The 15,657-nt window shown below is 58.9% G+C and overlaps 1 protein-coding gene across 1 annotated transcript; it reads left to right on the top strand.

Moving 5' to 3' along the window:
- Nucleotides 1-4,106: 4,106 nt before the first annotated feature.
- On the top strand, nt 4,107-14,585 carry SLC17A7 (solute carrier family 17 member 7). Its single transcript, XM_075537266.1, has 12 exons — nt 4,107-4,168; nt 8,218-8,470; nt 9,657-9,775; nt 10,049-10,163; nt 10,241-10,328; nt 10,765-10,851; nt 10,946-11,088; nt 11,935-12,084; nt 12,249-12,381; nt 13,029-13,139; nt 13,290-13,417; nt 14,292-14,585. The coding sequence occupies exons 1-12, from the start codon at nt 4,107-4,109 to the stop codon at nt 14,583-14,585; spliced, it is 1,683 nt and encodes a 560-aa protein (XP_075393381.1).
- The last annotated feature ends 1,072 nt before the right edge of the window (nt 14,586-15,657 follow it).

A 15,657-nucleotide genomic window follows, 5' to 3' on the forward strand; every position in this document is an offset into this window, starting at 1 on the left:
TAGACAGTCTCATTGTTCTCCTCTGGGAGTGGCTGGTGAGTTCGAACTGCTGACCCTGTGGTTAGCTGCTCAGTGTGCCTCCCACTCAGCCACCCAGGCACCTGCTCCAAGTCGGATGGCGCTCACATTGCATCTAACCCTGCCCCCCTCCCCTTTCCAAACTCCCTGCCATTGAGTAGTCGATTCTGACCCAGGGGCAGAATAGAAAGGCCCCTATTGGTTTCTGAGACTTACAGGAGAGGAGCAGGCAGCCTCATCTTTCTCCCAAGAAGCAGCTGATCGTTTTAAACTGCTGAGCATGACACCACTGGTGGCTCCTTCCTCAAAATACTCTTAAGAAAACTCACTGCCATTGAGTCGATTCCGACTCATAGCGACTCTAATAGGACGCTGTGAGAGGGTCTGTGTGGGTTCTGAGAGTCAACAATCCCACCTTTCTCCCTCAGAGTGCCTGGTGGTTTCCAACTGCACACCTGCATGTAGTAGTTCAGTCCATCACCACCACCACCACCCCCCAACCAGGGCTGCACAAATGGGCCTGCCCACCATAGCCATGGTGAAGATGGTTCTTTTGTGCATGGGGTGGCCAGGGGTCAGAACTGAAGCCACTCGGGTCACACTCAGCAGTCAAGCCTCCCCATCCTGTCAGGGCCTTCAATTCTGCAGAAGTCGCCGGGCCATTCGTGATCTGAGTTGCTGCTGCCCCTCGCCCTCGGAAACTCCCCTCTTCCCTGAGTTCTGCTCCACTCCACAGCCAGGCCCAACTCTATACAGCCCGGCACCTTCCCCACTCCTGACCTGTGTCTTCGGCTGGGGTCCCTCTGCCCTGGCCATCATCGCTTTTATCGAGCTTTTCCTAGAAAGCTTTGCAAAACTCCCAGCTTTCGCTCCTCTGGGAGTCTCCCAATCCCCAATGTTACCCTCATAAGGATCATTTATGTTCTGTTATAACCCCAAGGTGTCCTAATGCCTCCCTTGGAAAAACCACAAACACCTCACTACCATCAGGTTGACTCCTGATGTCTGTGGGTGTCGAGCTTGTTCCTACTCCTTGACCCTGTGCGCAACAGACTGACACGCTGCCCGGTCCTCTGCCAGCCTCACCATTGTCCTGATGGCTGAGCCCATCCTTGCAGCCACTGTGTCAATCCAGCTTGTTGAGGGCCTTCCTCCTTGTTGCTGCCCGTTCACTTCACCAAGCACGATGTCCTCCAGGGACTGGTTTCCCCTGACAACATGCCCAGAGTATGCGAGATGAAGTCTCACCATTCTCACCATCTTGGCCTCCCAGGAACATTCTGGCTGGACTTCCTCCAAGACAGATTTGTTTGTTCTTTTGACAATCCATGATAACTTCTTATGTTCTTTGCCAGCACCATAATTCAAACGCATGGGTTCTCTTTGTCGAATGTCTAAAATCACATGGATAGGAGGTGATTGAAAGTTTGGGTCAGGCACACCGGATAGCAATTTATATCTCCTTCTAAATGGCTGGTTAGTTTGAACCAACACCTTGCAGTTCGTAGTCTTAACAATTTACCCCAAAGAGCTTAAACCAGCAGTTCTCAACCTGGGGGTCGAATGACCCTTTCATAGGGGTTGCCCAATTCATAACAGTAAAATTGCAGTTATGCAGTAGCAACCAAAGCAATTAGGCCAGGGGGTGGGTGTGGGTTGGTGGTGTCACCACAACATGAGGAACTGTATTAAAGGGTCGAGGCATCAGGAAGGTTGAGAACCACTGGCCTAAACATTAAATATAAATATATATATATAGTTTATTTCAATCCATGATGACTCCCGAGTAGAACTTCTATTTTTACCTATAAGCCCGGCTCCATAGCATTTTCTCGGTTGGCATCTGTTAGGAGTAAATTGCCAGGCCTTGCTCAGAGGCAAGACAGTAGATTCGAACTGCCTACTTTGGGGGTTAGCTCTAAACCCATTGTGCGTTCTCACGCACCATATACGTTATCACTGAATGATTCACAGCCTCACTCTTCCTCCCCCCGCCCCCAGTCCTAGGAGGATAAGTACATGGGGTGACACAGAGTAGTTCCAGGATAAGTCGAATGTGCCCGCCAGAGAGCATGACCTACACCTCCCAGCGGCCTTCGGAGCAGGTGGCCCCTGCAAGGCCTCTGGGACTTCTTCAAGCGCCTCTCTCCGTGGGAAGAAGAAAACTCGCGGATCTTGACGAAGATGAGGGCTGGGTCCTTCCCGACGTCCCTGTCTCCATGGTGACGGTCCCGGCGGAGGCCCGGGATTTGGCAGTAGCGATGCCCCCTCCCCACTTCCTCCTCTTCACCATCTGCTCCGCCCTCACACCTGTCCGCGAGCCGCGGCCGCCGCCTCCGCCTCCGGGCTGCGCAGGCTGCCGCCACCAGGTGGCGCCTAAGGACGGCTCCGCGGCGGCTCCTCCCGGAGACCCAGGTGTCCGGGTCCATCGCGCGTCCGTGCGGCGGAGTGCAGGACCCCGAGCCCCTTGCTCTCGCAGACCCAGGGGACCAAGCCCCCGGCCCCCTTCCCCCCCGGATCCAGGAGTCTGGGCCCCTAACCCCCTGCAGAGCTCAGCCCCGCGCGTCCGCAGCCGCCGCCTCCCCGGGAGCCCGGGGCTCCCTCCAAGTTTGGAGACCCAGGGGCGGCAGGCCCGAGGCAGGGAGCCCCGCAGGCAGTGGCCGTCGGCGGCGCCCGGCAGCCGCGCCGTCTGCCCCTCCGCCCCTTGGCGGGCTCGTGCCACCTCATGAAAATTTAATCCCAGATGCATTTGCAGCCCGACGCGGCGAGGCTGTGGGGATCGGAGCCCTCTCCAGGGACCTGACTCCAGGCGCGGGGCAGTGGAGGGGGGAGGAGGAAGGAGAGGGGGCAATGTGTGAGTGGCAGCGTCAGTGGGCGGGGCTAGTCCCGAGAAAGGGGCGGGGCCGGCCCTGTCTGCCGGTCGCGGTCCCAGGATAACCATTGATCAAGTCCGGCGGGGCGGGGCCAACGTCTAGGGGGCGGGGCGGTCCCCACGGGGCGGGGACAGCTTTCAGAAGGCGGAGACAGATCCCAACAGGGTCCGGACACAGACAGCACAGATTCCGGAGGGATTTGGAAAGGATGGGGGTGTGAATCTGGGGAGGGAGGCGCGCGGATCTAAGGCGAAGGGACTCGGAGAGAGGAGGAACTGGGAGGGGCGTTGGCGCCCAGGGTCCGAAGAGCACTGGGAAAAATGATGGGACTCAAACGTGGGAGGACGATGGCAATTCATATGGGATGAATTTCGGGGTGAGGAAAGTGGGTAGGGGAGGAAAAACCAGGGGTCATGGGTGGGTGAACTGGGGGTTGAAAGACAGCGCTCAGAGGCTGGAAATGGAAGTGGTGGAGGGGATTAGGGTCCAGGAGGAAGATAGAACTATCTCACCCAGCGTTTAGCGGGTGGCACCAGAGCGAAGGAACCCTGGTGGCAGAGTGGGTTATGCGCTGGATTGCTAACTGCAAGGTCAGCAGTTCAAACCCACCAGTCACTCCTCAAGGAGACCGATGAGGCTTTCTGTGCTCAGAGTTACAGCCTCGGAAACCCACAAGGGCAGTTCTACTCTGTCCTAAAGGGAGGCTCGATGTGAGTTTGGGGTTCAGGACTGGGACAGAGGTAGGTGGTGCAATGGGTGGATGAAACCAGGGTGGGGGGAGACGGAAGTGGGGAGACAAACCTCAGAAGGAGGAGGAAATCCCAACGGGAGAGATCTGAGAGGGTGGGGAAAGTGAGGAACAATTGGGGAAAGACCAGAATTGAGGGGCGAGACTACGTTTAGAGGTGGGAGTTCAAAGCTCAGAGGCGTGGTCCTGGGAGGGGCCCAGGCGGGGCCAGAAGCGGGATGGGAGGGCCGCGAAAGAGGTGGGTCTGAGCATGCAAGGGGCGGGGACTCTGCGGCCCGCCCCGCCCCGGGGCGCGGAGTCCTGCGACAGCCCCCCCCTCCCCAGGCAGCCAGCACTCGCAGCCTCCTTCCCCCCGAGCGGAGCTGCCGGGCCGGCCGGGCCGGGGCGGACCCCGGGAACCCGGACGCGGCCGCCCGGGCCCGCGGGCGGGGGGATCGGTGGGGGCACCGCAGGCAGGGACCGCCACCATGGAGTTTCGCCAGGAGGAGTTTCGGAAGCTGGCGGGTCGCGCCCTGGGGAGGCTGCACCGGTGAGCGGCTTCGGGGACCCTGGGCGGGGTACGGGCGCGTGGTCAGCGGATGCTGGGTACCTCCTGGGCGTAGACGGACCGGGAGCGGGAGCTCCCTCCAGGCCTCTAGCTAGCTCTCCCCTCGGTCACCGACGGTGCTTCCCCTCTCTAGACCATCCTCCTGATCCATCAACCCCTGGTGGTTTCTCCATCTGCACCCCACTTGGGGCCAGTCTCAGATCACTCACCTGGAGCTGAGTGTCCCTGTCTCTCAGGCCCACACTCTCCATCTCTCTGACCCTCTGTCCATCCTCCTCTCTCTGTGGCTGTCTCCCCTATCTCTCTATGTGTCTGTTTCTGCCCCCCCCCCCGCCCCCATTTCTTGATGTGTTTCTGTCCCTCTCCCCCCTGGGTCTCTGTCCTCTTCACTCAGGGTCTCTTCACCCCACTCTTGGTCTCTGTCCACTTATCTCTGGATTTCTGTCCTTTCCCCCAAGTCTCTATCTGTCCCCCTCTCTCTGGATCTATGTCCGCACCCCCACCCCCACCCCATCTCTCTGGATCTCTCAGAGAGGTTAATCTGGAGCTAAAGCGGATTGGAGCTCATCAGCCTTGTATTGGCGGGGCTTCAGCTGGGAGGAGAAACCCCAGGTAGCCTGGGGCCCCCAGGGGAGGCAAGAGCTTCAGGCCCAAACTCAGGCTCTTAAACTGGGCAGACTCCCCAGAAGATGTGGCCTCGGATCCCCAGCCAGGGAGATGACCCCAGTGACCGAGATCTTCCTCAGGGCAGTCTGGATACCTACTCCCGGTCTCCTGCCCCCAACTCCAACCTGGCTACACGTCAGAGAAATTACTCAGCTGCGGAAAAGCCTAAAAATAATCTGGCCATAGTGGGGGAGGGGGCAGCCTCCCCAGCACGACAACCCTGCTCACACCCCCTGATCCTGGTGGCCCCATCCATAGTAGTCGCCCCTTGTCCATCTCGCCAAGCCTGGCAGGTGCTTCCCAAAGTCTATCTCTAGTCCTGCTTGCTGCAGATCACCTCCTAGCTCCCAAGTCTCCTCCCCCCTCCCCTTTAGGAATGGGAGAGGGAGGGGGAAGGAAGGATGTCGCAGTGAGGGGGGGGGCTGAGATAACCTCACCTCTTCTTTTCCCAATTTCCCAGCCCCTCCCCACCCTTCTTTTCTCGCCTCCTTTCACGAGTTTCTCAAAATACATCGGTGTGAAGTCAGGAGAGAGAGAGACCAGGGACGTGCTGGTGCTGACAGAAGGGGCTGGGAAGGGGGTGGCAGTGGGAGATTGGGTCTCAGGGGTTCAGCCTCCTCCCTCTGTTTCCAGGTGTGCCACCTGAGATACCCCCACCCCTCATTAGAGTGCCCCCCTGGATCCCTGGAGAGTTACCAAGGGCTCTTGAGTAGAGCACATTAGCATCTAAATCCTGGGGTTCAGTCTTGATGGTTGGGGAGAAAGTGGGGGGCTGCTCTTTATTGGACACAGCAGCTGGATCCCATTCAGTCCTCTAGACCCAATTAGGGAAACTGAGGCTCCTCTTTGGAAGGGAGAAGTCAGTTGGTCTGATAAAGGGGAGTGCTTGGCTGGGGGCTGAGATTCCCTGGAGAGGAGGGATACTGGAGTGGGGGTGGAGGAAGCTCCTCTTGGGCCAGGAAACAGATGGGAACACAGGCCAGCTTGGGACAAGGACATGGCAGTTGGGGGTGGTGATGACAAGGGCAGGGAACCCAAGGGCCTCCTTGTTGAGAGCCAGGCCAGCTGGGCAGGAGCTGCTTGGGGCAGGGAGGAAACCAGACCCTTTCAGGTTCTCAGGTGTGACCTTGGACTAGGTGCTTCCGCTTGCCAAGCCTCGGTTTCCTTAATTGTGCAATGGGTAGAACGAGAGTATCAAAGGGGGATAGGAAAACCCAGAGAGGTGGAGGCAGGGTCCAAGAGAGAGGAGGACAGAGGACCAAGAGGGAGAGGGGGACAAAGACCCAGAGAAGGGGAGAAAGGGGAAACAGAGACCTAGAGAGAGGGGAACAGAGACTTAGAGAGAAAGGGGATAGAGACCCGGGGGGGGGGGGGAGAGGGGTATAGAGGAGATGGGGGAGGGCAGAAACCCAGAGAGAGAGAGAGAGAGGTCTGTTGAGGTACCTCCAGAGTCTGGGCTTACTACTTGCCCCCCTGGTCCTCACTGCTGGTTTTCCTCATTCCCAGTCCCCCCCCCCCACCTGGACTGACGTCTTCCCAGGCTGCCCCCCTCTGTGTGTCTTCTGTGACACCTTTAGGCCAAGCTTCCTCTCTGCACCCCTGGTTCTCTGCCCCCTCCCCAGATAAGGCCCATCAGCCTCTCTGGAGTCTCACTCATCTGCCTGTGCCCCTCATGGGTGTGGGGTGCTGAGGCCCCCCACTCAGAGCCTGGGTTGGAGAGCAGGCATCTCCTGCTGTGAAGGAAGACTCTCAGGTTTCAGGAGCTGCAACCATATCTTGGCTTCCAGGGTCACATAGCTGCTATCACTCAGTGTCCAGGTCTCCCTCCCATTGGCCAGCTGGTTCTGACAGAGCGGGAGCCCCTGGGACCCTGCACTGCTCACTCCGGCGGGGGGGGGCTCAATCTCTTCTCTCTGGGGAGTGTCCATCCTTCTGTTTGTTTTTCTTCCCCCCTTCCCCCACTTTCTTCACCATCCCTCCCACCTCCTTAAGTTCAAGGATGGGGAGGGGCTGCTATGTTCTCCCCTCTCCCCCCACCTCCCGCCCAGACCGTCTGCCTGTTCTTTTCCTCCCCCGCCCCAGTCTCCCTCGCCTCCATCTGTTCTAGCCCCTTCCTGGGATCCAGCCCATCCCCTGGCTACCTACCCGCCTCAGAGAGGAGCCCCACCTCACAAATCACGTCCCAGCATGTGCCCTGTCTGGTCTCCTCCTTTCTCTTCCCTGTTCCCAGTGCCTGTCTGCCTACATACTGGGTGTCTGCCCTCCCCTGGCCCTGAGTCTCATGCCCCTTTCTCTCTGGGTCTCTGTCACCCTCCCTCTGTCTCCCCATCTCTCTGGGTCTCTCTCTCTGGGTTTCTGTCCCTCTGTCTCTGGGTCTCTGTCTCCCTTTGAGTCTCTGTCTCCTCTCCCTGATCTCTGTCCACCCCACCCCCCACCCCACCCCGCCTCTCTAGGTCTCTGTTCCCATCTCTCTCTGGGTCTCTGTCCTCCTCTCTCTGAGTCTCTATCCCTGTCTCTCTGGGTCTCTGTCCCCCTCTCCCTTTCTCTCTCTGAGTCTCTCCCCCACCCAGGTCTCTGTCCCCTCCTTCTGGGTCTTCCCCACTGCTGTCCCTGCAGCCTCTCTCTGGGGTTGAGGCAGCCCTCCAAGTACCCTGACTGTCACCACAGCCTCCGTCTTGGATCCAGAGCAGGCGGGGGCGATAGCCACACTGGGAACCAGGCCAATCCCCCACCAGGTCCATCTGTCTCCTGCTAGGACACCACCCGACATTCCCCCTGCTTGCCTCCCAGGCTGAAGGCCTGAACCCAATACCCCCAGGGATCCAGGGCTAGGCTGGGGACACCAGGGTCGGGATGTCTCCCAGACCCCTGCTTCCCAGGGAACTGGCCTCCGGTGACTGGCCTCGAATGGACTGGCTGTCAGCTTCACCCCTGGGCCTGGGAGCCAGAAGGGCAGTTGGTGGGGGTGGGGGGTGGGACCGGGAGGAGGGTCGGTATATATAGCAGATGGGCTGCGAAGCAGCTGTTCTCTCGACACCTTTGCTGAAGCATCTCCTTAGCACCTTTAGCTTCCCCAAATAGACTCCCATTGGCAGAAGGGGCTGCGGAGTCGGCTGCGGGGTGGGGGCTGGGCGGGGGACCTGGATCCCAAGGGCAGTCTGGATCTGAGGGAGGAGGGGGCTGGGAGCCCGGGCTCCTGGCCTGAGGGACAAAGGGCCTGGAGACCTGGACTTTGGGATCTGATGAGGGAGGTGGGGGCTGATGGCCGCACTGTTGGATCTGAGGGACGAGGGTTCTAGGTTGCAGACCGGTGGATAAAATTCCAGGAACCCCCCCAGTCTCTGACTCTTGCTGCCTCCACCCAGCCTTCTCGAGAAGCGTCAAGAAGGAGCCGAGACGCTGGAGTTGAGCGCGGAAGGGCGTCCGGTGACTACGCAGGCCCGGGATCCGCCTGTGCTGGACTGCACCTGCTTCGGCCTCCCCCGCCGCTACATCATCGCCATCATGAGCGGCCTGGGCTTCTGCATCAGCTTTGGAATCCGCTGCAACCTGGGCGTGGCCATCGTCTCCATGGTCAACAACAGCACTACCCACCGCGGGGGGCACCTGGTGGTGCAGGTAGCACACCGCCCCCACCTCAGGCTGCGGAGGAGCGGGGACCCGGTCCCGCCCCTTCAAAGCACAGAGTTCCGCCCTCTCAGCGGCGACCTCACCTTAGATCTCTCCCAGTTGTCTAAGCCCCGCCCTAACAGTAATGAAGTCCCACCCCCTCCGACTCCTGTCCGGTCCGGGCAGCAAAATATAAACTCCGCCCCAGCAACAGCCTTCAGGTAGTCCCCGCCGCACCTGTGCCTCGCCGCTCTACCATCTGGAGTTTACAGGCAACTCTGCTCACGTCATCCCATGCATGCCCCGCCCCCTGTTTTTGCGTTGGCATCAAGCTCCGCCCCATCTCAGGCTCCACCTTTATTGCAATAGCGACCTCTACGTGCCAGCCTCTTAGCTCGGCTCTCTCCTCTGCGGAGCACTCATTCCGGTGGGGCGGAGCCAACTTGAAGCCACGCCTCCGAATCCCTACCAGGCCCGCCCCTTTGGCCAGACAATCCCTCTCCCATAGGTCACTCGCAAACAGCATGCAGTGGGATGCATAGGAAGCAGGGCTTCTCCTTCAAAAAGAAAACTCAACCGTCAAACTTGCTGCCATCGAGGCAGTTCATAGCGACCTATGGACAAAATAAAACTGCCCCTGCAGGCTTCTGAGGGTTTAAGCATTTGCTCATTGGCATCGAGTGGATTCTGGTTCATAGCAACTCTATAGGGCAGGGTAGAACTGCCCCTGTGGGATTCCCAAATGAGCCTCGACTCTTTACCGGAGTAGAAAGCCACATCTTTCTCCCACGGAGCGGCTGGTGGGTTCGAACTTGCGGTTAGCGGCCTGACACGTAACCCACTGGGCCACCAGGGCTCTTAGGAAGCGGGATAGAAGTGGAACAAGTCTCCTATCATCCTACACGGTCCCCAGACTTTCAGGAAAGGGACGCTGAGACAGGGAAACAGGCGAAACCTATTGTCTAGGCAGGTATGGTCCCGTTGCTAAGGTAGCATTGGCCCTAGCAACGTGAGCAGTTGTATTTAGCTGGACGGAAGGACGGCTTGCCGGAGTGGGCGCTGATTGGCGTTATGGCGGCGAAGCGAGATCCTTGACTGTCGATTGGCTGTGAGGTTGGGTTCGAAGCTCTGATTGATGGAGAGGTGCAGCGCCTGGGACTGGGCGGCTGGTTTAATGTGTCTTTTTGATCTACAGAAAGCCCAGTTCAACTGGGACCCAGAGACTGTCGGCCTCATACATGGTTCCTTTTTCTGGGGTTACATTGTCACCCAGATCCCCGGAGGATTTATCTGCCAAAAATTCGCAGCCAACAGGTACAACGGAGGTGGAATCTCCGGCTGGGCGGGGATTATCAAGGCAGTGGATGGGGTTAGAGGGCGTGGTCTCCTAGTTGTGCGCGGATCTTGGGGGTCGGGGAGCAACCTAGGATTAGGGGGCGGGGTCTTCAAATAAGGGCTGTTGTTTGTGGAAGGCTGGCCCAGGGCTCCGGGAAAGGCAGAGCCTGCGAGGCTGTAGCCAGGGAGGGCGGAACCGTAGGCAGAACAGATTGCTGGAACCTTCTGGGGACCATGGTCTCCCCTCATCAGGGTCTTTGGCTTTGCCATCGTGGCGACGTCCACGCTAAACATGCTGATCCCCTCCGCGGCCCGCGTCCACTACGGCTGCGTCATCTTCGTGAGGATCCTGCAGGGCTTGGTAGAGGTAAAGCCCCGCCCCATCTGTCCCGCCCCCTTTCTGATCCTACCCACTCTCCTTGACGCTGGGTTTCTGCTCCCCAGGGGGTCACGTACCCCGCCTGCCACGGGATCTGGAGCAAGTGGGCCCCACCCTTAGAGCGGAGTCGCCTGGCCACGACAGCCTTTTGTGGTGAGGGGTTGATGCTGGGATTCCAGGTCCCCCACCCCCGTCTGTGAGGAGGAGAGACTGGAGAGTTAAGATTTCTGATATGAGGGAGGAGGGGGCTGTGAGTCAGGAATTCAGATCTGGGAGAGGAGGGGGCTAGAGGCCAGGCTTCTGGGGAGGGTGGAGTGGGCTGGGGACTCCTGGGTCTGAGGGAGGAGGGGCCTGGAGTTCAGGGTTTCATGTCTGAGGGAGGGGAAGCTAGGAGCCTGGACTGCAGTATTAGGGAGGAGGGGGCTGAGGACCAGGACTCCTTGGGTCTGAGGGAGGAGGGGACTGGGCGCCAGGACTTTTAGATGAGCGAGGTGGGGGCCTGGATTCTTGGATCTGGGGGTGAATGGGTTTCAGGGCACTCCAGGTCCTGGACAGAGGATCCTGCCCTCCAACCAATGTCCTCCGTTAGGATCCTATGCTGGGGCGGTGGTCGCGATGCCCCTCGCGGGGGTCCTGGTGCAGTACTCAGGATGGAGCTCTGTGTTCTACGTCTACGGTAAGGGGCCCGCACGCCTGGGTCCCGGTGGCGCTCGGGCGGAGCGGAGCCCACGTCATCCTGCTCCCATCTCTCTGCTGATCCCCCTTCCCAGGCAGCTTCGGGATCTTCTGGTACCTTTTCTGGCTGCTGGTCTCCTACGAGTCCCCGGCGGTGCACCCCAGCATCTCGGAGGAGGAGCGCAAGTACATCGAGGACGCCATTGGAGAGAGTGCCAAACTCATGAATCCAGTCACGGTGTGGACCCCGGGCTGCGGGGGTGGGGGGATGGAGTGGGGAGCGGAGGACGGAGGACGGACTCGGGGTACACCTTGCAGGTACTGAGGCAGGTGATCAAAGGGGTTTTGAACCCGCACCACTGTTTTTTAACGCGCGAGTTTCCGGAGAACCTCGGAGAGACTGGCTAAGACCAAATAGAGGGTGGAACTGGGGCCCAAGTGGGTGGAACTGAGTTGCCAAGTCGGCGGGATTCAAATCCTGGATGGGGCATGGTTTAAAACCATCCGGGACGGGGCGGGATTGGAGTGCCAGGGCTTCATTTAGAGTAGACCTTGAATTGAGGTGAGTCAGGCTAGATTTGAATGGGAGATTCAAATTTAAATGGAAGGAGCCTGCTAGCCTCACTTTAATGGACCCCTGAGGGTCATCGTGGGGCCGGGACAACTGGGACTGTGGCCACCGTAGGGTCTACAGAGGTTGCAGTGAGGAGCCCTGGTGGCGCAGTGGGCTAAGCATTGCGGTGCTAACCACAAGATCGAGGCGGTTCGACACCACCAGCCACTCCACAGGAGAAAGATGAGGCTTTCTACAGCCTCTGAGGAGCTGATGCCAAGGGCTCAAGTAGAAAGCCAATGTTTTGAGAATGATGATGGCAACACATGTACAAATGTGCTTGAAACACTGGATGGATGTATAGATTGTGATAAGAGTTGTATGAGCCTCCAATAAAATAATTTAAAAAGTGGGGAAATACCTGGAAAATCGGGGGGAAAAAGATTTACAGTCCTCTCCTGTAGGGTGGCCCGGAAGGGACCCACTGGGGGCTGGTCTCCATCTTAGTGGCCCCTCCTCTGGCCCCTACAGAAGTTTAACACTCCCTGGCGGCGCTTCTTCACGTCCATGCCGGTCTACGCCATCATAGTGGCCAACTTCTGCCGGAGTTGGACGTTCTACTTGCTCCTAATCTCCCAGCCCGCCTACTTCGAAGAGGTGTTCGGATTCGAGATCAGCAAGGTGGGCCCCGGGCAGGCTGGGCGGGGGAGGGGAGGAAGCGGACCCATGGGGATCTGGATTCCTTCCAAGGGGTCGGAAGGCAGGATGCGGAGGAGACCCCCCCCCCCCTGCAGCCCCTGAGCACCGACCCCCCGCCCCCCCGTAACGTTCACACACATGCGCAGGTGGGCTTGGTGTCGGCCCTGCCCCACCTGGTCATGACCATCATCGTACCCATCGGAGGCCAGATCGCCGACTTCCTGCGCAGCCGCCGGATCATGTCCACCACCAATGTGCGCAAGTTGATGAACTGCGGGGGTGAGTGAGGAGGGGCGCGATCTGGGTGTGGCTCTAGGAGGGTCGCGGAGCAGAGCCCAGATTGGTAGGGCTCGTCCAGGGGCCGAACCACAAAATGAAGCGGCCAGGGTCCGAAGGCGGGTCCAAGGGGCGCGGCCAATCTGTATCAGCGTGAGGGCAGGTCTGAATGGAACAACTCCGCCCATGCTGCAAATTCAGTGTCCACGACCCTGGCGGGGGCAGGGCAGGGCAGGTGCCACTATTCCGGGGAACAGAAGGGAGCCCAAACTAGGCAGAGCCTGCAAGGGGCTGAGTGGGACCTGTAGGGATGGATGGGGCAGAGCCTTATGTAGTGGGCGGGGTCCCCCTGGGGGAGGAGCCTTCAGGAGGTGGGTGGGGTCAGACATTGGGGATAAAGAGACTCTGAGAGTGGCATCTGGAGAGATGGATTATAATCCTGAGTCTTTGAGGCGTGGGGTCTCCAGGGGCTGGGGTGGTGCCAGGCTAGTGCAATGGGGTCTGGGGTCAAAGCCCTGACTCAGCTCGGAGGTGGTGAGCGTGGGGTGGATTTGAACCAGGCTGGGGCCGGACTCCGGCCTGGAGAGGTGGTGTGGGGTGGCCTGCGCCCTGGCAGGCGGCGATTCAATCAGGCCACTGACTCCCTGTAGGCTTCGGCATGGAAGCCACGCTGCTGCTGGTGGTTGGCTACTCGCACTCCAAAGGCGTGGCTATCTCCTTCCTTGTCCTCGCTGTGGGCTTCAGCGGCTTCGCCATCTCGGGTGAGACCCACAGAGCTGAAGCACAGGGGGGCTCTGGACTTCCTGACTTGGAGGGGGCGACCTGTCCACTGGGCAAAGAGTGGGTTAGAAAGAGCTGGCCTGAGGGGGTGGCAACTGGGGCGTTTCACCTCTTGCTGACCTTCTTACCAGGCTTCAACGTGAACCACCTGGACATCGCCCCACGCTATGCCAGCATCCTCATGGGCATCTCCAATGGCGTGGGCACCTTGTCAGGCATGGTGTGCCCGATTATCGTGGGTGCCATGACGAAGCACAAGGTCTGTGTGCCCCCCGCCCACTCAGCCCCCCCATTCCCACATCTGTAGCCCCACATCTGCACGCATGCCGCACTATTAACTAACATAAAGGTTGGCTGTGCAGACGAAAGGTTATGCTTTCTGCCCCCTAACAATGACAGCCTAGGGTCTCTAGGGGAGCGCTGGTGGCAGTGGGTTGTGTTGAGCTGCTCACCAAAGGGCCAGCAGTTCAAAACCACCAGCCACTCCTGGGGGGAAAAGAAGAGGCTGTCCGCTCCTGTCAAGAATTACAGCTTCCCAAAACCACAAGGGCAGTTCTGTCCTGCCCTATCTGGTGGCTCTTAGTTGGAGTGGACGCCAGGCAGTGAATTGGGCTTTGGGTTTATTAAAAGCCACTCTGTTCCCTCCTGGTCCCTTGCTGCTGCCATGCGGGATGCTTACACACCGCTGGGGTGTCCGCGGCTCTAGAGGGCTGCTGTGAGTTGGAAACAACTCGATATTTCTAAGGGGTAACGCGGAGCCCCCTCTTTGACTTTGTCTCCAACTCGAACTTCTGTACCCCTCCCCGCCCCGCTGGGATTCTCCTAAAAGCTGTTTATTTTTTGGTTTCCCTATTTGGATCGCGAAGGTACAAAGATTACTTGCTGGGTTTTTAACTGGGGGGAGGGCAGGGGAAGGTTGGCGGTTCCAGCCCACCCTGGGACTCTGTAGGGGCAAGACCTAGTTAACTCCCCCTAAAGATTTTCAGCCCAGAAAACCCAAATGCGGCGGTTCTACTGTCACATGGGCACCTGGGGGCACTGTGACTTGCAATCTGCAGGATTGCACTTGACCGCAACTTGACTCTGCACTGTTGTGTCCCCCTTCGCCCTCTCCTCCCCCCGCCCCCCCCCAGACGCGGGAGGAGTGGCAGTATGTGTTCCTAATCGCTTCCCTGGTGCATTACGGGGGCGTCATCTTCTACGGGATCTTCGCTTCGGGGGAGAAGCAGCCGTGGGCGGAGCCTGAGGAGATGAGCGAAGAGAAGTGCGGCTTTGTGGGCCATGACCAGCTGGCCGGCAGCGACGACAGCGAGATGGAGGATGAAGCCGAGCCCCCCGGGGCGCCCCCCGCGCCTCCCCCGTCCTACGGGGCCACACACAGCACAGTTCAGCCCCCACGGCCCCCGCCCCCTGTCCGGGCCTACTGACCACGTGCCTCTCACTGAAGGGCAGTTTCCAGGACCTGCACTCCGAGCTTTCTCTGGCCTGAGCTACAGTGTCGCGGGACCCCACCCCTCCCTGTCCAGCCTTCAGGCCTAAGAAGCACTCTCCCTAGTACCCAGTGCTGACCAATCCTCTCCTCTTCCCAAATGAACGCCTCAGGGGTAGTGAAGCTGCAAACCAGCGGTTTCAAGGATCCCCACTTTCCCCTAAAGACCTCTTGACAAGTTCCCAGGGTCTCCTTCCTCACTTGTCTGCCTCAGTGGTTCGGGGCCTCTCCCTTCAGGGTTTGTTTTTTTTTTTGAATGGCCAGTCAAACCTCTTACTTTCTCTTATTTCTATGTACTCCAGGCCCCCCCCCCCCACTGAGGTTACCCAGCTCCCCTCCCAGCTCTGGAAAAAAAAAATCAAGATCCTTTCTCTGGGAGTTTCACATGGCTCTCAACCCCATTCTGCAGTTTAGGGGTTGATTTCATCCGTACCCGCCACCCCCATTCCAGGGATTGATTCTCACCAGCGTTTCTGAGGGAAAACGAGGGTTTCAAGTCCCCCCACCCCTCCTGCACTTTCCTCCTGCCCCCTCACCCCCAGAAGATTCTAAAGTCTCCCTCTGCTGAAGCACCAAATTCCCCTAAGACTTTCTCCCTAGCTTAGCCCAATGGCAAGCAACCAAAATGGTTATGTGAATAACATTATCCCCCCTCCTCCCCCACGCCCCTCCCACCCAAGGCACTTTCTAGAACTTGGTTTTCAGGTCGAAATAGTGGATCCTCTCAGTGGTTAGAAGCCACCACCACTGAATTCTGCTCCTGCCCCCACCCGCCCCTCGTGGTGGTTTCAAGACCCCCCCCTCTCCCCCAAGTTCCTTGCACTTTATCTTTCTGGGTGGTTTCAAGCCACCCTGTTTCTCAGTGGCCATTTGTTGTGTCCCTCAGGGGCTAAGCGGCTCCAAAATCTGGAACCCCTCTCCCTCTTGGACACCCCTCTTTGAGCTTAGGATTTGGGGGTGCATTCACTGGAGAGTTCACCCCATCCCAGGGAAGGGAATGGGGATGGTGC

This window comes from Tenrec ecaudatus, chromosome 18 (assembly GCF_050624435.1).
Source record: "Tenrec ecaudatus isolate mTenEca1 chromosome 18, mTenEca1.hap1, whole genome shotgun sequence".
Taxonomy (NCBI): Eukaryota; Metazoa; Chordata; class Mammalia; order Afrosoricida; family Tenrecidae; genus Tenrec; species Tenrec ecaudatus.

Coding starts and splice junctions, on each gene's coding strand:
- SLC17A7 (XM_075537266.1), top strand. CDS start 4,107: ATGGAGTTTCGCCAGGAGGAGTTTCGGAAGCTGGCGGGTCGCGCCCTG. Junction 4,169..8,217: donor GCCCTGGGGAGGCTGCACCG/GTGAGCGGCTTC, acceptor GCCTCCACCCAG/CCTTCTCGAGAAGCGTCAAG. Junction 10,329..10,764: donor GGCCACGACAGCCTTTTGTG/GTGAGGGGTTGA, acceptor GTCCTCCGTTAG/GATCCTATGCTGGGGCGGTG.